We start from the raw sequence: 22,314 nt of genomic DNA on the forward strand, positions 1-22,314 counted from the left end.
TTGTAGGAAGGCAGTCCATGACCCTGACCTTGTTTCCTCTTATGGTTTTCATTTCTCATTCTGACGGTCCTTTATCAGTACTCACCACCCTTATAATTATTTGTCTCGGGTCTGGTGACCCCATTTGACTGCATGCTCCATGTGGACAGGATCTATCAGGATCTATATTGCCACGGCTAGGCACAGAGGCATTCGCTGGCCCAGGGGCATCTCTGCACTGCAATCCAACCAGGCAGTATTTTAATGTCTCCGTCTGAAATGGAAATCTGCTTTGGTTTTGCTGGAAGGGTCCACACAGGCTAGCTCAGGGCCCCAGGGCGGTTCAATAAATGTTTACTGAGTGACAACTCAAGATGTTTAAATTTCAAATCTGAAGCTTTGCAGGGAAGGGAAACGCTGGGAGAAACCTCGATTCTCCTTGTTGCTCAATTCCAGGGGCGTCTCATCTTTCTCTGCAATTCAGGCCCGTCTCCACGTTGCTCACACAGCTGGCTGACAGGCTGACATCTTCATCAGATGAAGCTCTGCTGTAATTCTTCATGTGTAAAGCTTCATGTGACTGTTCCTGGAAGCTGAGTTAAATGTGGAGGAGGTCACACATGTCTCATCTCCCTCACTCCTGCTTTTGGATGAAATGGTTGAAAGAACAAGGGAGACAGCAAATGATGGACCCAACTGCAGGCATCTGAGCAGAAGCTGCGGTCCTTGGCCACCTGCTGGGATGGGAGCATGTGGGGCTTCGGGACCCTCCTGCCTCTTGTGGGGGTGGGCAGCCAGCCAGCCACAGCCTGCTAGCCCCTTCTAGGGTCACAGGTTTACTTCTAGTCCAAACCTGGACAAGCTGATGTTCAGGTCAGATCCGGTGAACGTTCAGCTGCCAGGATCCTAGTAAGCAGCCTGAGAAGATTAGCCCACAGGTTCTGGGTATAATTCTTTGCTACCTACACTTCATTGGTAAGTTTTTCCTTTTTGCCTCCTCCCACTACTCTGTGTATTCCCTTCCCAATTCATGGATTCCTCCTCCATTCCCCCAGTCATTCCTCATCCTTCCTTTCCTCTGCCCACCTTTGCTCGTCCCTGCTATACTGTGTCCCCTCTTTCTGTCTCCATACTCTTTCTCTCCTGTTTCCTGGGCTCCTTCACTTCTCCGGTCCCCAATCCCTGTCTCCTTCTTTCTCTTTCTTTTATCTGTGACCAACTGACTTCCTGTTGCTCTCTTTCTTTTTGTCTTTTTAAGAATTTCTCGATGAAATGAGGAGAGGACTGAAAGGGGCTCCATGAAGTCCTTGGTGGAAAAAAACATGGATGGCAGCACTTCTGATCCCAGGCAGCCACTAAATTTGATTTGTAGTTGATCCGAAATGTAGGAAAAGATTTTCAATTACAAAACTCATAAAGTGTAAGGATGAGGGAACCTGGCTGCATTTTGAGTTTGACTAATGGTTTCGAAGTGCTTTAAAGTGTTTGGCATTTGCCAGCCTTCCTCTCTTCCCCTAATCCTCAAACCCATGAGTTTTTATGGGAAACATAATCCTCTTTTCTGATTCATTTACACTTAGCTCATCTGAGTATTGTTTTGTAAAAACCATCTAAGGTCCAAGAAACTTTATGAGATCTTTAAAGACTTTTTTTTTTGAACCAGGAAGTTACATACTGCCAATATAAACGGACCTTGAAACCTAGGGGGCTTGGGTCCAGAAACCATGGCATTAAACTGGGTCTAGAATTGGCAAAGGCTGGTCCCCATGCCTGACAGGAACTGGGCTTTCACTTTCAGGATAATAGTGAGTCGAGTGTTTAGATGAGTAACCATCTCCTACGGGTGCACAGCATATTTTTCTAAGATCATCTTGCTAGTTATGTAGATAGCAAGAGACTAATGTGGAAAACTGACTTTGCTAGTGTTTCCTGATTACAGTGGGGCTGCTTACTTATGCGTGTATTACCATATTAATGGTTGTGTATACACACACGTATACCAACACATATGTGGGTCCTTTAGGGATGAGACTGACAATCACACTGGAGATTCTTTCTGTGGTTATGTTTCAGAGTTGATCTATGATATATCCTAATCTGTCACAAAACAGTTTGTAATCAGGCTGAAGATCGGTTGAAATACCCACCTGTTTATTGCTTTGGGTCAAGAGAAAGGAAGACTGCATTCTATCTTTTTGACGGTAGAGAACATTTTTCTGCAGAGCCATAGGGCATGGTTAAGGTCATTGCTCTCCCCAAATGCGAGGACTTCAGGTTGACCCCCCCCCCCCGGAAACAGGCTCAGAGAGGTGAAATGACTTGCTTAAGTTCCCCAGGGAAGCCAAGTCTCAGCAATAGAGCCCAGAACTCTGGCTCCCTGCCCAGGCCCTTCCCTCCACAGGCAACTGCTTCTTACTGACCGAAACTGGTTCATCTGTCTGGGTCCTGTGAGTGGCCCACAAGAACAGTGTACCCAGCACAGCAGACTAAAATCTGGCCCTCTGGTGATGCTGTCCTTCACTGTTTCCTGAGATTTCCCTGCCTGGCACCTCTCCTCTTCTGTCCTGTCTCTTCAGAATGGAGTTGGTGCTTCTAGACACCTCTTCCCCCCATGCATTTCGACTGCTGCTATATAATCCCTACTTGAGAGGTAAAATCTCTGTGGGCTGATTTGAATTACAGGTAGGAAATATTTTCCCTCTATATTGTGAATTTTCCTTGGGATAAAAAAGAATCATGGAGTAATACTGTGACACTGGCCTCATACAAATCAGATCCTGCCTTGTGAGGCTTTTATTATTATTATCTCAAAGTGTTGCTTAATTCAGTTGTTACTTACCTTTTTTTTTTTTTTTAAAGCTTTCATTTATTTACATCTTGTCTCTCTAACCAGATAAGAAGTTTCTCCAAGACAAAGGGGCTGTGCCTTGGGATACTGTGTTTGTGCAGAGAGGTTCAGCCTCTGCCCTTGCCTGAGTAGGCACTGGGTGGATATTTACTAGCTCCTATTGTGTCTTTTTTTACAGAACCCAATGTTGGGAGGCAGTTTCTTGACCCACCCTCCTTCCTCAATCGCCTCAGCTAGTTCTCTTTGGCTTGGCTCAGAGACTGACCTTGAATGACCTCACTGATCCTGTCCACAGGGACCCCGGATGTTCTTAGAGCCACAGCCTGTTAGTGCTGGGAAGGTACTTTTAATCCAACTTGTCTGTTATGGAGGAGGAAGTGGAGGTTCAGGGATGAGAGGTGGGCTGCCGGTGGTCTTTTGGCTAATTAGCCGCAGTGTTAGGACTGAATTGTCTCTCCATCCAGCCCAGTGCTATTTAATCTATGGCAGTGGCTCTCACAGTGGGTTCTCACGTGAAACTGGTGCTTAGGCAGATGCACTGAGGCTCTTCCCTGCCAAATCAAATATTGGAGGTCTTTCTCCAACGTACAGAAAAGAGACTAATCAATTCTCTTCGACTTTACATTATTTTCCATTAATTCTTTTTAAACCATCATCACCAGCTACCAGTTGTGTACGAGGCAATTCCGGCAGACAACAACAAGATTAGCCACAAATAAATATGAACAAGAACAACCAAAGCCTTGGAAACCCAGTCTCATTTTTAGTTTTAAAAAACTAGACTGCTAGGACTATGGGTTTTCTAGTGCATTCATATAATAAAATTGTGCGTTCTTCTGGACACATTGTTTTAAATTCAAATGCTAGAGTGTATCATTTCACGGTTTTCCCCAAAGAGCACTATGAACTCCAGGGACTGTCCCTGGAACATTCTGCATTTCCCTTAATGTGATTTTAGGTCATCTACAGTGAGTGATCCTTCCCTTTCAGATGGGGGTCCAAGGAACTGAGCTGCCCACCCCCCCTTTTTTTAAAATACTAAATGGCTTGGGGTTGTCAGGGATCCTGAAGTCTGCATTCCTAGCGTAAAGGCCTTTTCGCTTTCGTAAAGGGCTGCTTTTGGGGTTGATTCCGGCCGCGGTTTTCCCCGTCCACGCGGGCGCCCCCTGCTGCCCAGCCTGCACTCTCGTCCACGCCGAGCTAGGAGTAGGGTACCAGAAGCTGCAGACCGAGACACAGTCACGCGGGGTTTACAGTCTCAAAGAGAACCATCTAAACGCTTTCCAATGGACAGCTCGGCGCATCCGGAGCAGTCCTTTCTAGGGCCCGATCTGGTATTTTAATCCAACACCTAGCATGTATCAGAGCAAACACGGCCAAGAAAATGCCTTCCGAAAAATATCAAACGAATCCCGTGGGGCTTCTAAAAGGAAAGGACGGCCAGTGGCTCTGCCGAATCCTTTGTCCTTCCCCGGGACGCGGGACCGGGGACCTCGGCCTCGCCGCCCCACAGTAACAACCTATGTGGATGTGGAGGGTGGCGGCGCGCTCTCGGGCTCATCTCACGCTTTCCCCAATTAGGATTTACTGCCTGACGTCACGTCTGCCGGAGATTGGCTGTTCAGATCTGACACTCGGTTCCACGGCGAGAGCAACTTTTTAAAGACTTTGCAGCCGGGGCTGCCTCGGAACGTCCCGCGCGCTCACGCCCGCCCTCGCCCGCTCTGCCCGGGCCCGGCGCGGCGCCCCCCGCACCCGCGGCCGCGCGAGCGGACCCTCACCTTGCGCAGCCCGCTCCCCTCGCCCCGCCCCCCTCCCGGGCTCCCGCTCCGCACCCCACCCCCACGCCCGCCCCCTCCTCCCCGCCGCCTTCGGCTGGGGTCTGGGGCCGCTCGGCCGCCCGCAGAACTTCCTCTCCTGCAACCGAGTTCTCCTCGTCCCGCCTCCCGGGCTCTCGGGCGGCCGGGGCGCGCGCGGGCGGCCGCACCGGGCGAGCCGCACGGCCGGGGGCGGGCGCCGGCTCGGGCCCGCGATGGCGGGGCCCTGGCTCAGGTGGGGGCTGCTGCTCTGGGCAGGGCTGCTCGCGTCGTCGGCGCACGGCCGGGTGCGGAGGATCACGTACGTGGTGCGCCCGGGCCCCGGCCTGGCGGCGGGCGCCTTGCCGCTGGGCGGGCCCCCGCGCCCGCGGACCTTCAACGTCGCGCTCGACGCCAGGTACAGCCGCAGCTCGGCGGGCGCCGGCGCCCCCAGCCGCGCCTCCCCGGGGGCCCCCTCGGAGCGGACGCGCCGCACCAGCCCGCCCGGCGGCGCGGCCCTGCAGGGGCTCCGGCCGCCGCCGCCGCCGCCGGAGCCGGCGCGGCCCGGGGCCCCCGGCGGGCAGCTCCACCCCAAGCCCGGCGGTCACCCGGCGGCCGCCCCGATCGCCAAACAAGGCAGGCAAGCCGTGCGCTCCAAAGTGCCGCCGGAGAGCCACAGCGGCGGGGGCTCGAGGCTGCAGGTTCAGCAGAAGCGGCAGCTGCAGGGGTAAGCCCACACCCTCCCTCCGCGCGCGCGCCGCCCGCGCCGGGACCCGCGGGCCGGAGACCCTGGGAGCCCCGCCGCGGCCGCGGGCGTCGTGCGCGGTGGGGCCGCCTTCTCCTTCCCCGCGCGCCCGCGCCGCGTGAGGAGCCGAGTGCGGGAAGCCGAGGGACTTTGAGGGTGAGCTCCCGAGTGCATTGTTTCTCGGCTGCGGGTAAACACAAAAGGCATTTCTGCCTGGGGCGTAACCTCCTGTGCGCGAACCTAACTCTTCCTAGAAGACGGGCGTACGCATGAAGTCACTACAGCTCACTCCCTCAGCATCAATTAAACTTTGCAACTCAGTTTTAAATTTTTTCTGGCTAGTGAAACAAACAAACAAACAAATGTTTTGGGAGGGCTGGCTGTAAAGATCAGCCCCTGTTCGGTGGCCTAAAACTTTTCAGCATCCTAGAAATTGTGGGCTTGAGCTTCCGTGCACCTGTGGGGTCTGCTTTCCCGGGGCGGGGGTGTCTCCGCATCGACAGAATTTTCGTTGGAAGGTTTCTGTTACTGGGAGCTGATAAACATCCTTCCTGTCCTCCTCCCCATTAATCACAAGCTGGGGGTATGGGGGATATCTTGTTTTGCCTATTTGGTTCTTTCATGGGTAGTTCCAGGCATTGTGATCTCACCCGTTTGGACACTTCTCTCTAAAGCTCAGATTCAGTTTAAACCGAGGGTGAGATAATGTATAAAAGACACTTGACTCTACATTGGGGGTTAAGAAAATCATTTATGTGGACCTCGTTCTCCCGTCCTGTGTAGCGCTAGGTTATGCAGGCGTTTTGGTTCTCCCGTCTTCTCCTGATACATGGTCTTTACCCTTCTACCTGGGCACCTTTGGCTTGGGCATCCTCAGTATGGCTTAGGACTCTCTGGAAGCCAGAGGAATGTGGAAGCAAGGAGGCGGGCTTGCAGGGACCCCTAGAAGCTTGGATTCTCTGGAAATTAATGTTGCGACTGCTGGACTCAGAGGTCTCGCTTTGTTTTAGGGTCAATGTCTGTGGAGGGCAGTGCTGCCATGGCTGGAGTAAGGCCCCTGGTTCCCAGAGGTGCACCAAACGTAAGTTTCCATGTTCATTGTGGCCCTGCACAGTGGGCAGAGTGGGGCTAACCACATGGGGGGAGGGAGATTCCACAGGGGTGACGTGAGGGGGCTAATGCTGTCCTGGAGATACTAACGTCTGCAATGCAGTGTACCCCATTATCTGCAGCCTTCATTACCACCCATGAAGGGTTGGGTCACAGTAATGATGGTATCAGAACTGTGCTGTGCATTCAGGGTTCCCCTGCCCCCAACTGGGTATTAATCACTGTCACACCAGTGGATCAGGAGCTAGGAAAAACTTCGCAGTGGAGAATGCGCCATATGCCAAAGCAGTACAATGAACTCAGACCCGGATATGGACAAATGAGAACCTTTAAGTTGATGGCGGGAAGGGCAATGGGTAGTAGGTGGCCCTGTTCTGGAATAAAATATCAGCAGTTTTTAAAGCTTTCTGAAAACAGCAACAAGAATCCTCCATCCTTGAGGCCTGTTTCCCAGGAGGTGACCACTTAGCTGTTCTTTAGAACTGACAAGTGGGGGTTTCCTTAGTGCTTCTCCAATTAATACATATCGTAGCAGTGTTTTCGAAAAATGTATTATTGGGACATATAGGTTTGGGAACATCAGAAAACATTTCCCCGATCATCGTAAAGTTAAGGATTCAGTGAAAACGTATTGTGAGGCTCCGCTGGATAAGCTGACTCTGTCCGTTGCTAATTGGAAATTAAAAAAGCTTCCACTCAGACAAAGTTTAGCATTCTTAGGTGTTCTCTGCATGGAGCTTGAGCCATAAACATTGTGGATTGGAATCCAAAATTTAAGTGCTTATTGGTATTCAGCATAGTAAGATTTAACAATTTGTCTTGTATACCGTTTGGATTTTAAAATACTGATTTAATATTTTAAATATCTCATATTTAAAATAAAATATAGTTTGGATTTTAAAATATTGGAAAAAATTTCTTGTGCAGTCATTCTGGTGAACTTGCTTGTTAAAAGGTACTTCACTCCTTGAAAGAAACAGGAGGACTTTGGCATAATGGCCTGGGTTTTGTAGAAAGGAATGTCTGGATGGGTTAGGATTTAACTGTGATCAAGGAGTAATGGCAGAAATGAACTCACTGTCAGCCTCCTGATTACTGAACTCAAACCACTAGATCAGAAATGCTGCGGGTTGTAGGCATTTAGACCGTCATAATTTTTCACTTCTTAGATTACACCTGACAATAGTGTACCAGCATTTTCTTGAATTTACGATGAAATCAGGTCAAATTACACACCTTTTCCTCCCATCGGTATCTCCTTCTGCTCAAAACCTGATAGGATGTGGTGTCCCTAGAACGTGGAGATAATCCACCTATGACAGCACCATTGCAGTGGGATGCTGCTGTGTAAAGACTGAAAATACGGAGCAGGATTTTTTAGACAGTGGGTGGGTTCTCTTCCTTGATGCCTGTTAGAATGCACCAAGACCTGAAGACATTTACTCGGCAAATGACGCATTTGAAAGCCTTCTCTGAAAAGGTTGTCTGAGGATTTGGGGCTCCAAAGATGTCTCAGAAGATCCAAAGATGCCCTAGAAAGGAGAGCGGCCAGGTCTTTAGGCACCACTCCATGGCTTCCTGCTTCTCCAGGCGGGGGAGGCAAGGGCATGGTTGTGCCTGGGTTTGACTGGGTTTGCCCTTTGGTGACCCAGAAAGAGAAGCTGCAGAAGGCTCTGGGTCAGAACAGTTACTGCGGGGTCCCAGAGGAGGTTGCTACATTGATTTCGTCTCACAATACCTACAGGAAATACGTGTGGCTTTTGGTTCAAGTTCTCTTTCCTATTCCTAGAAGTTAGCCCTTGGACAGCACGGGGTCCAAGCAGTGCCACATCACTTTCTTTTTTGATGATTTTCAGCGTTCAGAAAACTGGCCTTCCTATACTGCCCAGTCTGTCAAATTAATTCAGGCCCAAGTGCTAGAAACGTATATCATAATTCATTTCAGGAATAATTTTAAAAGTGATGCTGGGGTAGGCCAGTGCCCAGCCTAAAGTAATGTACGTACTAGGTGGTTATGTTTCAATAGGAGACTTGTTTTGTGTATGTGAGAGAGCCAGAGAGATGAAGGAGCCTTCTGCCTTTGGATGGGACGACTGGGGTTCCTGCTCATGCTGTGAAACTTGTGTCCATGGTTGAACAGCGTGCTACTAGAAAAGCCCCTAGCCCTGAATTCAAATCCTGTGTGGCCTTGAGGGATTCACTCAACCTCTCTGACCCTATATTTTCCCATCCAGAAATGACTGTGCTAAAACCGTGCTCACTTTGTTGGATTGTTCCAGGTATCAAGGTGAAAGAGAAAAGGTATACAAGCCTCGATGAAACCAGAAAGATTCTTAGTTTCTGATTGGATTCAGCCAGGCAAATCCTGACTCATTTATTTATTACTTTGGTTTTCTTTTTTTCCTGTGTATGTCTCCCTAGCTGGTGTCATCATTGTCTTTTTTTAAAATAATGTAGCTATGAATCCCTTTTTATATTACAGCTTTGAAGTAGTTTAGGGTTGCCGGGGAAGGGGGAAATGGTGGTCAAGGGGTACAAAGTTTCAGTCACACAAGATGAATCAGTTCTGGGAATCTAATGGACAGCAATGTGATTGTAGTTAACAATCCTACTTGAAATTTGCTCGGAGGGTAGATCTTAAAGCGTTCTACTCCTTAAACAGTGTTAACTGTTAACGTTAACTGTGATAGTTATGTTAATTAGCTTGATTGTGGTGATTACTTCACAATGTATGTGTATATCAAAACATTATCAAGTATCATACATATGTACAATTTTTATTTGTCAATTATTCCTCAATGAAGATGGGGGGGCGGAGAATAAATGAAAAAGCCAGTCACTCCCATGCCGTCCTGGCTTTGATTACCAAGAAAAAAGAAAGCAGTTTGTTCTGAATGATTTATTTTAATAGAACTTAAAAAGCCACCAAGTATTAGACTATTTGTGTGTCTCTAGTTCTTTTTGAATAAAGCTTGCTGTTTAGAGGTAAAAATACTCCCCTAAGGTATACATAAATTAAATGGAAAAAATCCTGACATCATTTTTGTGACTGTAATTACTTCAGTAGTGAACTTTGGATTGCAAAAGAAATTGATTTGTGGTCTTTTTCCTCTCTCACTTGCTTATTTTGCCGAATTGAACAATTACGCTTGAGTATGCTATATTATACTTAATACACAAACATGAAATTGCCCCTTAAGATAGTCGTCATCATAAAATGTGTATGCATGTTTAAACGTACCACCCAGGATGCCTTCTAATTGTCATTATATTTTGAGGATAATTGAAAGGGGTTAGCTGAAGAATTTCAGTTTATATAGGTCATATCCAATTGATGCAAAAAATATTTCTGTGTAAGAGATCGCTTGTGTTTATGTTGTTCAGTTTGCTTAATCCAGTGAAGAAAATAAGGTGCCCTTGGAGCCAGACGCCATTGTTTTTAGTTGATTGAAACTTCATTTAAATGTGCCACAGGCAAATGCTTCTGAAGACTGAAGATTTAGTGAGCCTTGCATTGCAAATCAGTGTGAGACAGGCAGGCAGCAGACCTACGCCATGGCACGGAATGCATTTGTGCGTCCACAAAGGTAGTCTTAGGGGCTCTTTAGTCATCCATTCGCTTTCTAGAGGTGCCCAGTTGCATGTTAATGCTGCTTTTCTAGACAGCCTTTGTGTGTGGATCTCTAGAAGTTGAAAGTATAGTGTGAGATATGTCATTTTAGTTATTAATACTGAGGGACTGTTGATAGTGATCCGTCTGTGTTTTGGGCAAAAGAGATGGCACCACATTTGTTCTCTTTCCAAAGAGTTAACATTTATAGGAGGGTCTTTGTTGTTTAGAGACTCTGTCTTCCACTTGGGGCATTAAATCCCTGATGTGCACTGTTTTTGCCTCTCTTCATTTTTGCATTTTTTTCCTCTGTCCAAACCGAACCTTCCCCTTACTGGTTCTTGTGGTCTTTTTGTCCCCCCTCGGGGTAGGTGTGGGCTAGAGAGAGAGACACAGCCAGTGGGCTCATCTTTAAAGAGGAGACTGGATTGGGAGCAGAGCACATAAAAGAGTAAAGGCAAGATGAGCGTGAGGCCCGGTTGGCAGAGTGAGGAGGATGGAAGAGGAAAGATGGCAGATAGGAGTCCCCCGCGGGTACCTGGCACTTTGCAGACCCTCCATAAATGCATGGATGGTTCTTTCATTTATTTAACGGATATCTGTTTAGCTTTTACCATGTGCCAGGTTCTATGAATAGAGGAGAAATGCAGCCAGCTGCAGGGAGTACAGGGTCTGTTTTTACTCACTTAACTCATGGCACATCAAATGACTTGTTCTCTCCTTAGCAAGAAACAGAAAAATCGATATTCCATTGCTTTTCCATTGGCATTCAGCCCACACTGCTTTGGAAACACACACACACGTACACACACACACACACACACACACACCCCAAACCTAGCAGTGTTCCGTAATTATACGCAGAGGAGACAGCTACGCATACCCTTGGTGTTCAGAGATGCAGTAGATGGCATCGTCCAGGAGGGAGTAATGTGATGTGGCTGGAGTTCAGATGACCAAGAGGACTTTTCAGGCTGTCTCCCGTCCCGCTTGGCTCCATGCTGCGCTAGCCAAGCTTGGGAGTCAGGCCCAGAATGATTGCACATTTTTCGTATGCCTGCTATGGCCATTGACAGCTGCTTTGCCAGTAGATCTGCAGTGAGGTTTACCATGGCCCCTGCTGGGAGCGGGGGTGGGAGGGTCGGTTGGGAAATCTTGTCATGTGGCACAGACAGCCCGGCAAAAGGAGAGGGACCCAGAGGTCAAGTTCACCCTGGGTCAAATATGTGTTCTCAACACTAGTGAAAACAAACATGGAGGAACCATAAATTCTGTGTGGTGGTAGTACTTAAACCTTCACGGTGAAGCCCTCCTCCAGCCCGTGGGCCGGCCTGGACGCACCGCCTGGCTCCTACCTGGCCTGGCTTATTGAAGTGTTTCTCTGCCCAAGGGAACCCTTGGCCCTTGGGAAGGCTGACTTGTTGAAAGGACCTTTGGCAACCTCGGGAGTTTGCTGTTTCTGACCCTGTTATTTGTTGTCTTGGATTTTCCAGACATGCTCAGACATGTTTGGGAGCTCAAATTGAATTTTCCTGAAGTGCAGATTTTGTCTCCAAGTCTTCCTAGCGATGAACAGGGGGAGCTGGAGTGCTGGGGTTGGGTCGCCACTCTTCACGCTGACCAAGATCCGGGCACACGCTGAGGAGCTGCTGAGGGGTGAGGACAACTCGCCCAGTGCTTTCTAGCACATGGGGAGCATTTTCTTGACCTTCACAGCCTGTGTGGGTAGGAGAGGCAGGCGTGATTTATTACCCCCATTCAGGCAGGGGGGCACTGCTTGGACCCTACCCCAGATCTTGTGGCTCCAGATTCCTTGTTCTTTCTACTGCCCTGGGCTGCTGGGACATCCAGTGCTGTGGTCCCTCCCGACAGCCCCGATATGGATTGGCTTTTACTGCCTGAATTCACTTTGTGTGTTCCCAAGCTGTGTGAGTTTGCTAGGCAGGCCACAACAAAGTACCACAAACTGGTGGCTTAGAACAACAGAACCTTATTGCCGCAGAGTTCTGGAGACTGGAAGTCCCAAATCAAGGTGTGGACAGGGTTGGTTCCTTCAGGGGCTATGAGGGAAGGGTCTGTTCCAGGCCTCTCTCCTTGACTTGTAGAAGGCCGCCTTCTCCCTGTGTCCCTCCATATCATCTTCCTTCTATGTGTGTCTGACTTTGTGTCAAATTTCCCCTTTTGATCAGGACACAGGGCCTCCCCTAATGACCTCATTTTAATTGGATTACCTCTGTAAAGACTCTGACTCCAAATAGGGTCCATATAAAGTCACCTACTAAGCTACTGGGGGGTCAGGACTTCAGCACATTTTTGGGGGGGGTGGGAGGATATAATCAACTCATAAAGTAAGCCCAAAGATGCTGTGCACATGGGCTTGAGAGGCAGGCTACTTAAGACTTGGTGTCCCGGGGCACCTGCGTGGTGCAGTTGGTTAAGCGTCTTCCTTCGGGTCGGGTAGTGATCCTGGGGTCCTGGGATGAGTCCTGCATTGGGCTCCCTGGTCAGCAGGGAGCCTCCTCCTCCCTTTCCCTCTTCTGCTCTCCCTGCTTGTGCTCTCTTACTCTCTCTATCAAATAAATAAATAAAATCTTAAAAAAAAAAAAGACTTGGTGTTCTAGCAACGACCCAAAGCTGCAAGGATGGGTGGGCAGAAGCTGAGCTGGGTCCCTCCCATACAGTCTGTGACTGTGGATCTATCTTGGCATTTTCCCTAATGCAGGAGCTGCTCCAGGGCGTGGGAGAGATAAGGAACAGGCCGCTGGTGATCTGGATTATGACTGTGGCCATTTTTACATGGTCTGTTTTAAAAGAATCTAGATTGGGAGGCCTGGGTGGCATAGTGATTAAGTGTCCTAGTCTTGGTTTTGGCTCAGGTCATGGTCTCAGGGTCCTGAGATTGAGCCCCGTGTCGGGCTCTGCTCAGTGCAGAGTCTGCTTGAGGTTGTCTCTCTCTCCCCTGCCCCTCCTGCTCATGCTCTCTCTCTCTCTCAAATAAATAAATGGATCTTTAAAATAATTAATAATAAAAAAGATTCTAGATTGGTGGTTCCTAAATGTGAATGTGCAACTGATCCCAGGAGGAGTTTATTAAACTGCTTTATTGAATCAGCATCTCTTGGGTTTTTAACAAGCACCCCAGGGGATGCTGATGAAGGTAGTCCACATTTTGAGAAGCAGTGATCCAGAAGGAACCCTCTCCTGGGCATTATTTATAACTCTTTGTGTGGAACTTTAAAGCTCAAGCCCAGTACTTAGAAACAACAATTTAGAAACTCCTCAAGGCAAGAGCCCTCTGAATATTGGTTTAGCTCAGTTTTGAATAGTACATACAGAGATTGCTGCATATAGGGTTACTTCATCCAGTTTTTCTTTAGTTAGTTGAATGTTTGATAAATATATGTACTTTGTTGTTAAGAGTGGAAAATGTGCAAAATTGTTAAAGATACATAGGTAAAACACTTAAAGTGTTTTAAAAAAAGGTTTAAACATTTTGAAACACATTGGGTGTTTTTTCCCCCACTAGATATTCTATTTTCAATTGCGAAATATTTTAAATACGCAGAAACATAGAAAATAATACATCCAACAGCTGTTCATCAGGGTCATGTTTTTAAAAACTCCCTGATGTGGTCATTAAGCACAACGATACATAGATAAGGGAGAGACTATGGTCTTATCTTGCTCTAAATGCGTATTTTACTAATGATGTTTCCTGTCTTGTTAGTGGAGAGAAAATAGTACATAATTTGTTAGTGTGACACATTAGTTTTTTCGGTACTTATGGAAAAACACATCAGAGCTGAATGTATTTGTATATGCTCATGTGTACCTATTAATTCGCCTTGCTTATTAAGGATTGAACATTTCATGTAGGCACAGTGCATTGGGTACCAAGAATCTGCGTGCCTAAGACAGCGTGGTTACAAGAAGGAAATGCTGCCTGTTACTAGTCCCCCTTCCCCCCTCCCCAGCCTACCTGCTTTTCTTGCCTTCCTCCTCTTTCTCCCTTTACTGGGTCTGTATTTTCTTATCCTGAACCAGAAGGCAGTGTAGGTCAGTGGTTAAAAATTTGGTCTTTGGGGGCACTTGGGTGACTCAGTCGGTCGAGAGTCTGACTCTTGATTTCAGCTCAGGTCATGATCTAGGGTCGTGAGATCGAGTCCCACGTTGGGCTCCACCTGAACGCGGAGCCTGCTTAAGATTCTCTCTCTCCCTCTGTTCCTTCCCTCCCATCCCTCTCTTAAAAAAGAAAGGAAAGAAGTTCAGTCTTTGGAGTTAGGATCCAAGGCTCCTGTCTGGATGTGAACACTGCCTCACTGTGAGACCCGGGAGGTGGAGGGGCGAAGGCTAGGTTAGCCCGTGCTCAGAACTGGTAGGACAGTGGTCTGGACCACCATCCAGAGGCATGTTGGGGAACCACATGAAGTAGTGTATGAGAAGTGCATGCAGAGCAGGACTCCTGCCCAACCGTATTCAAGCTCTTAGGGGTTTCCGTTCTGCCTGGGCCTGCCCCCTCCTGGGCGCTCCCTTTTACACAGCCCTGTTTGTGTTTCTCAGGTCCCTGTGATTTCACTCTTTCTTGGCTCTGGGGATAGGTGGCCCCGGCGGGAGAGGCGTCTGTCTCCCCATCAGTGTGGAGTGGGATTTTCTCTGTGTCACGTTAAGCACCCAGCCTCCTTCCTTGCTGTAGTACCAATTCTGACTGAATTGAATACAGTCGAACTAGCATCTCTGATGTTGTTGTGGGGTAAATACTGTCCTCTAAACACTGTCTAGAGGATTCTCCTTCCTTTCTTCTTTGCTTACTCTCCCCTTTTGGCCATCATTTCCATTTGGTTTTCTTTGCCCTTGTGCTTCTCCTTGCCCACCAGACACTGCTTTATTATGACAGCTTTTCAAGGGCACACCACCTTATTCTGTTTCCTCCAGCTTTCTTTCTGGAGGCTGCCCTGGCATGGCCCACACTTTAAGACAACTTTTCCTTTCTCCCTGCCAATTTTAGAATCTTTCTGCTCAACATCATCTGATAGAGATTTGGGACCAAGTAAAATGAATGTTGTACGATTTTCCCTGTAATTTTAGATCCCTGAATACTGCTCTTGGCCAACTCTCCTAGTCCCCGTGGCCCCCTCACTGCTCCACATTTGAGTAATGTTGGCACGGACGTACGTAAACAGTTTGCGAAATGTCGTGTTTTGTAAATTAGGAGATGGATGGGCTGGTTTTTGAATCCGTGCCCTTGGTTCTGCTGGAGCAGAGGAAAGATGAGTTTGGTGCATGGATTCGGGAAGATGAATTTGAGGACGGTGTTGCCAATCCGGAGTTGACGTGGTCCACTTTACCGAACCGATGGGATCAGTTCTTCATGGGGGAGAACGAAAGGCTGGATGTATTTTGGTGATGAATTAAGGGAGAATCTTCACAGAGGAGATTGTTGTTCCGCGATGAGAACAGCTAGCACAAAGGCCCTGGGAGGGGATAGACCCGGCCCGGGGCGGGGACCTAGAAGTGAGTTTGTTGGGTTGTCAGTGAGGACCGGAGTGATAGGCGATCAGGGAGCTAGAGCTGCTTCCCAGTCAGGTCTTGCAGGCTGCGGAAGGCCATAAATAACACGGGGCCTTGTAAATGCAAGTGGATTTTATTGTTAAGGAATAAAACACAAGACACGATTTGGTTTTTTACAGCACTTCTTTGAAGGCACGGACAAAGAATGCTTTAAATTGAAAATTCATTCAAAAAAAATTTTTTTTTATTGATGCTCTTTTTTTTTATGGATGAGAAAAACTGCATGTAGAACAGTGAAGTACCCAAGGCCGGCGACACAAATGATCATCGTAGCCTGACCGCATGCACTGTGCCCAGATCACCAGACCAGCCTCTGTGCTGCTGACAGCCCCAGGCCTCTGCCGAGCTCTGGGAGACCATGTTCACCAGAGCCACCGGCCGAGGCTTAGGATGAAAGCATGAGGGTTAAAAAAGAAAAGCCTCTGGTCACTGCTGTGTTAAAAGGCACATTAGTGGGGATCCGCACATGGTTCTGAATAAAAAAAAAAATTAAGATGTTAAATTCTTTAAAAACGGCAGCTAAGAATCCCAATCTGGCCACCATGGCAAATTCAAGAGAGTGGTTAGGATGTGTTAAATTCAGAGTATACAATTTTTGGAATACATTTGAATGCTGTTCTGAGGTTTTGTTCAGTGCACCCCCCACCCCATCTAATTTCACAGATTGTGGGGTGAGCCCGAGGTAGGTGCAAAGGCCACCTCTGCTGGGCCTTTGGGGCAGTCACTCACTGTCCCTGGGTGATTTTGTTCTTGTTTGTAAATGCGGTTACTAGCACCCATTGGCTATACCTCCCGTTTTGTAGGTAAGTATCAAAGAAAATGAGGTTCATGAAAATGCTTCACAAAAGAGCTGTCAAAACATGCGGTGATATTATTATTAAGGTTTTTTCTGGTTGTTTTGTGAAAAGTTTTCAGTTTGTGAAATTTTTTTTTAAAAGATTTTATTTATTTGAGAGAGAGTGAGCGAGAGAGCACAAGTTGAGGGAGAGGCAGAGGCAGAGGGAGAAAGCAGGCTTCCCGCCGAGCAGGGAGCCCGATGTGGGGCTCGATCCCAGGACCCTGGGACCATGACCTGAGCCAAAGGCAGACGCTTAACCCACTGAGCCACCCAGGCGTCCCCAGTTGGTGAAATTTTTGTCTATAATGTGTTGGTATATTTCTTGTCTTGAAAAATAGGAGGCTTAGTGTATTACAGTAGGTTTTTGATGATTACAGATCTGTGTTTCACATCTTTATATTGATGGGGCCATTTACCGAAGGTTTATGGTCTCTGGGGGGAATGGTGTGGAAGTTGGTTTGCAAATAAAAATATCTAAATCCTCACCTTTGTGCCCTCCCGCCCTGTGACTTGCTTTGTCCTCCTAAAAGTAGAGTCTAAGCAAAGACAAGAATCCTTTCAAGAGAGCTATGTTTCTTTCTTTCTTAACTGTAATAGTGAAAAGGTTATGTTAGTCCAAAATTTCTTAGTAATTGGAGATGAAATAATACAGATGATAAGTGAATCAAAGGCAAGGACCCTGTTTTTGTTTTGCTTTTTATCCATTAGGAAGGTGGCTTACACAGTGGTTCTTTGTGCACAACAGACTCTCAGTAAGGTTTCTTGATTAATAAACATTGCAAGTCACATTTGTTTCTGAGGGAAGGACCGACTGAAATTCATTTCCATCAGTGGCTACTGAGATTATGTTATTAAGCAGGTCCTTTTGTAGGAGAGAATGTATAGTACAGCCAGGCTTCCTGTGTAACCATTTTTAATGCTCACTTTTGAGTCTTCGAGGCTCTTTCTTGGGTAAAATTGCCCCGTTCCATCCGATAGTATGGACAGCTTGACTGGCACTCCACAAACCTAGTGGTTCTCAGAGTGTGGTCCCTAAACCAGAGGAAGCAGCAGCACCTGGGAACTTGTTGGAAATGCAGATTCTCAGGCCCGGTCCTAGACCCGTTGGACCAGAAACTAGGCATGGGACCCAGCACTCTGTGTGTGTGTGTGTGTTAAAGATTTGATTTATTTCAGACAGAAGCGAGCGAGACAATGTGATTGCGGATGAGGGGCAGAGGGAGAGGGAGAAGCAGGCTCCCCGCTGAGAAGGGAGCCCGACGTGGGGCTAGATCCCCGGACCTTGAGATCATGACCTGAGCCAAAGGCAGATGCTTAACTGACCGAGCCACCCAGGCGCCCCAGCACTCTGTGTTTTAGTGGGCCTTCTAGGCAATGCTGAAGCAGCTATGGTTTGAAAAGCACTGTTCTAGATAGACCCAGCCCCTCCTTTTCATCATGTGTAGACAGAGGAGGGGTGCATGGAACTTGGTTCCCTTTGGTTCCAGGCCTTGGGGACTAGAAGCTTGTTTTCTCCCCCTTCCCAAGGGCATGGAGCAGTTCCCCAGTCTCAGATGGGCACCTTGTAATCTGAGCCATGCACGTCACTACACATTCTATTCTGCACGCTCACGGAGGGGACCCAGGGAATCCGTTTTGCCATTCAGTGAATGTGAGTTTTGTACCTTTGGGACTTTCTAGTTCTTTTCTGTTCTTTAATGTGGGAGATGCTTAAATCACACTTCTCCGTATTCTTCGTGGCTGCGTGTATCAAGGTGTGGTGCTTGGACCCCTTGTGCACTGTAGTCCCCTGTGGGATGCATAGCAAAATCAGGTTGTGGGGCCCCACCCCAGCCTTACCAAACTGGAACCCTCAGGGGGTGACCCCATGACCCTGGTTTTCACAAGCATCTAGCGACTGAGCCACACTGAGGCTTGAGGACGCTGGGTTTAAAGGGGGTATACTGGAATAAAAGACGTTAAAGGGCAGGAATGATGAGAAAGGTAGTACAACATTAATAAAAGTAACAGGAGTGATTGTGACATTTTGTTTTGGAGGCAGGTGCCATTACTTGTTTCCAAAATAGTTCAAAAGTGAAACGAAGGGCATGCTCTTATCCAGAACGCCCCCTCAGTGTTGGCAGGGACAAAGCTTTCTTGTGTGAGGATGAGGAAGTTGAGACGGAGAAGAGATGAGGTGGTGTTGCTTGGCAGTTCCTTGGGGTCCTGCTGACTCAGTCCTGCACGTTGCTGAAGGAATGCATCAGATGTTTGGAAACAGCCCAGTTAAGAATTTCAGCAATGATCCACACTTTTATTAGATGTGTTTTTAGGAAAGGAATCGCCTGTTATAAGACTAGGAACCTTTGTAGAAAGAGCTGAAGAAGGAGTTCCTTTACTTTTCCTACAAAATAGGGAGTTTTTCCCCCATTATGTATCTTTTTTCTTCCTGCAAAATAAATGAATGCAAAGATACTTCACCTGAATATTGAAGAAAAACTAGGTCTAAAAAAATATCTATTTCCTTTCCAAGTAGAAAGACTTGGGGGGAGGGGCGCAAGGCTTATTTAAATCATCAGTTTTTGTGATAATAGTTCTAGCTGGTTAAAAGTAATTATTTTATCTTCTCTTCCCAATGTGAGCATATTTTCTGCATATTACTTTTGATAAAGCACCCAAATGTTTATCCTGTAGACAAGGCCACAGTCTTAGAAAATGGTATTCACATTTTGAAAAGACCCAAATTTGGAATTGCTGGATTTTAAAAAGCCTTAATTTTCACTCCTTTGGTCTCAGTGTGGGTAAATTCTCTCTCTCTCTCTCTTTAAAAAAAAAAAAAAATTTTTTTTTAGATTTATTTATTCATTTATTTATTTGAGAAGGAGAGAGAGTGAGCACAAGCAGGGGGAGTGGGAGAGGGAGAAGCAGACTCCCCACGGAGCAAGGAGCCTGATGCGGGGCTCGAACCCTGGACCCTGGGATCATGACCTGAGCTGAAGGCAGACGCTCAACCGACTGAGCCACCCAGGCGCCCCTCTCTCTCTCTCTCTCTTTTTTTAGTTTTAAACAACTGCTAATGTTTTTATAGCTGATTTGTCTCTCTGTCTATGTCCTTAGAAGTCTGTATCTTATGTTGGCCTCAACCTTTCATTTCAACTCACTAACTTTGAAGTGCCTGCTATGAAGAAGGCAGCGTGCAGGGGGCCAGGAATACAATCAGGATGCTGCTCTGTGGAGCTCACAGCCAAGTAGAGGCCAAGATGATCACAACACCCCCTCGAGTGTAGGCAGAACCTACAGCTTGCTTCTAGTTAATAGAATATGGCAAAGGTGATGGGATGTCACCTCCTTGGTTATGTTATGTTGTCTGTGACCCCTTAGCCAACAGGAGTGAGAGGACTTCTTGCTGGCTTGGAAAAAGTAAGCTGCCTGTAGTGCTTGTGGCTTGCCGTGGAGAGAGCCACGGGACAGGAACCTGGGGGCAGTGTCTCGCTGGTGGGCAGGATGAAGCTGGAGCCCTCAGTCCTACAGCCGCAAGGAAATGAATTCTGCTGACAACCTGAATGGTCTTGGAAGTAGAGTCTCACTCACTTGAACCTCAGGGGAGACTGCAGGCTGGCTGACAGCTGGATTGTTGCCTCTTGAGACTCTGAAGCAGAGGACTCACTCATTTTGTGCCCAGACTACTGATTTATAGAATCCGTGAGATAATAAATGTGTATTATTCTAAGCTACTAAGATGGTGACAACTTCATAGACAGTAAGAGGAAACTAATACAAGGAAGAATGTGTAGATCCTAGAGGATCCTGCCTAGAGGCAGCCAGGGCTGAGTGCAGTGGGTGTCTGTAGGTTGTTGTAGGAGAGAAGATGGACCAGAGGTTGTTTTAGGCAGGACCCATTGGCTCTAAGTGAAAGATACACAGACCGGCTAGAGGAAAAGAGGCTGTTTATTGCCAGATAACTGGAGGTCCTAAGATTTCTGTTGGTGGCTTCAGGCCTCACTGACTTCAGAGGTTCAAATCATCAAATCAAGACCAAACCAGCTACATCATTTGCAGGGCCCAGTGCAAAATGGAAAAGTGGGAACCATTGTTAAAAAATAGCATTAGGTTAAGTGTTACCTATTGCTATTTTCCAAGCAAGAATAATAATAACCAAGTGTTAAGTCCTGCATTTAACCGTTCTGAGAGCTGCTCTATCGATCCGATAGGTATTGTGCTCACCAATATTCTGTTCATATGCAGTCAGCAGAGGTCTGGCCGGTTAACTCACAGTCTCCTGTGTCTATGGGGTGTTATGATCTCTGGGACTGGACTGCTTCTAGAGCTCACATTTAATTTTCAAATTTCAACCCAGGGATCAATATTTATATCACATCATATGGGACAAAATATAAGATATGTGAAAATACATTTTTTTAAAAAGATTTTATTTTACAGAAGGCAGAGAGAGAGAGCACAAGCAGGGGGAGCAGCAGTGGGAGAGGGAGAAGCAAACCCCCCGCCGCCAAGCAGGAAGCCCTGTGCAGGACTCGATCCCAGGACTCTGGGATCATGACCTGAGCCAAAGGCAGACGCTTAACAGACTGAGGCACCCAGGCGCCCCATAAAAATACATTTTTTTAGAGCGATTTCAGTTTCAGTAACCTTTCTATAAAGTTCTAATAGAGTTCCATTAAAAAAAAAAAAAGTCACTTAGAAACAGATGGAGTTAAGTTTCCGAAAGCTTAACACTGTTGGGTTGGAGTGATCTTATCCTTTACTATTTACTTAGATGTTTACGTGAAGACTGGTATCTGGGTTCTTAACCACATTTTCATGGATTTGGATGCTTTTCATACAGGTTTCTTGGACACCCTTTTTGAGGCCTGTTTTATTAACTGTTACATAAATGGAGGTGTGTGTGGGAGCAATCCACAGGTTACCTGGTCTGATTCACAGCACAGCACTGAAGAGGGTCAAGTTATGTTTCATTAGTAAACGTTAGGACTCATTTTGGTTTGAGGATCCTACCTGTCTGTGTAGCGTTTTCATCTGGGTGGGAGACAATTGAAGCTTTTGGGTGCCACGTCCAGATGCCTGCGAGAGAAATCAGTCGCCCTGGGACTGTTGGGTGGTGTCGGGGGCTGTCCTTTCTCTCGGGAAGCAGTGCCCTTTGTTCATTCTTCCCAGCAACAGTTCATCCCTCACCGATTGACTGTTTATTTTCAGAGATTATAATGCCTACTCCCCCTGGCTCAAAGTGGGATTACTCAGTTAATAAAGATAGCTGTAGCAGATTTTTGAAACTGTGATGACAAAATTTTGACTCGGAAAGAAGAAAGTGTTTATTTTCTCTCACTTGAGATTGTTACTCATTTCACTTTTTATTTCCTGTCGCAGAACTTGTTGCTGAAAGTTATAAAAGATGACCTCATATTAGCTTCTCTTTTTAAATATTTGTCCACATCAGTACCTGCAACTACAGAGGATTCAAGCCCATACATTTTCTGAATGGACCTCAGGTGTCCAGGATTGCAAGAATCATACCTTTTGGTTCATTGCACATTAGTATTGTTACTTGCAGACAAACCTTTATGATTCTCATGGCTTAAATAATCTTTCTTGATTTATAGTTGTGTCATTTAACTTCATTAAAGTTTGCAAAGCAGTCGCCACACCAACTGTCTACATATTAAAGCTGGCTTTTGAGTGCCTGGGTGGCTCAGTTGGTTAAGTGACTGCCTTCGGCTCAGGTCATGATCCTGGAGTCCCTGGATCGAGTCCCGCATCGGGCTCCCTGCTTGGCGGGGAGTCTGCTTCTCCCTCTGACCCTCTCCCCTCTCATGTGCTCTCTCTCAT

The 22,314-nt window shown here is 47.1% G+C and overlaps 1 protein-coding gene across 1 annotated transcript in view; it reads left to right on the forward strand.

Moving 5' to 3' along the window:
* Positions 1-4,839: 4,839 nt before the first annotated feature.
* Positions 4,840-22,314, forward strand: part of LTBP1 (latent transforming growth factor beta binding protein 1) — a 392,439-nt gene continuing 374,964 nt past the window's right edge. The window contains exons 1-2 of the mRNA XM_035000535.1: positions 4,840-5,350; positions 6,379-6,449. Of these exons, the coding sequence (XP_034856426.1) occupies positions 4,860-5,350; positions 6,379-6,449 (562 nt within the window). The 5' untranslated portion in view covers positions 4,840-4,859. The remainder of the gene's footprint in view (positions 5,351-6,378; positions 6,450-22,314) is intronic.

This window comes from Mirounga leonina, unplaced genomic scaffold (assembly GCF_011800145.1).
Source record: "Mirounga leonina isolate KUSES-001 unplaced genomic scaffold, KU_Mleo_1.0 Mir_125, whole genome shotgun sequence".
Classification (NCBI taxonomy): domain Eukaryota; kingdom Metazoa; phylum Chordata; class Mammalia; order Carnivora; family Phocidae; genus Mirounga; species Mirounga leonina.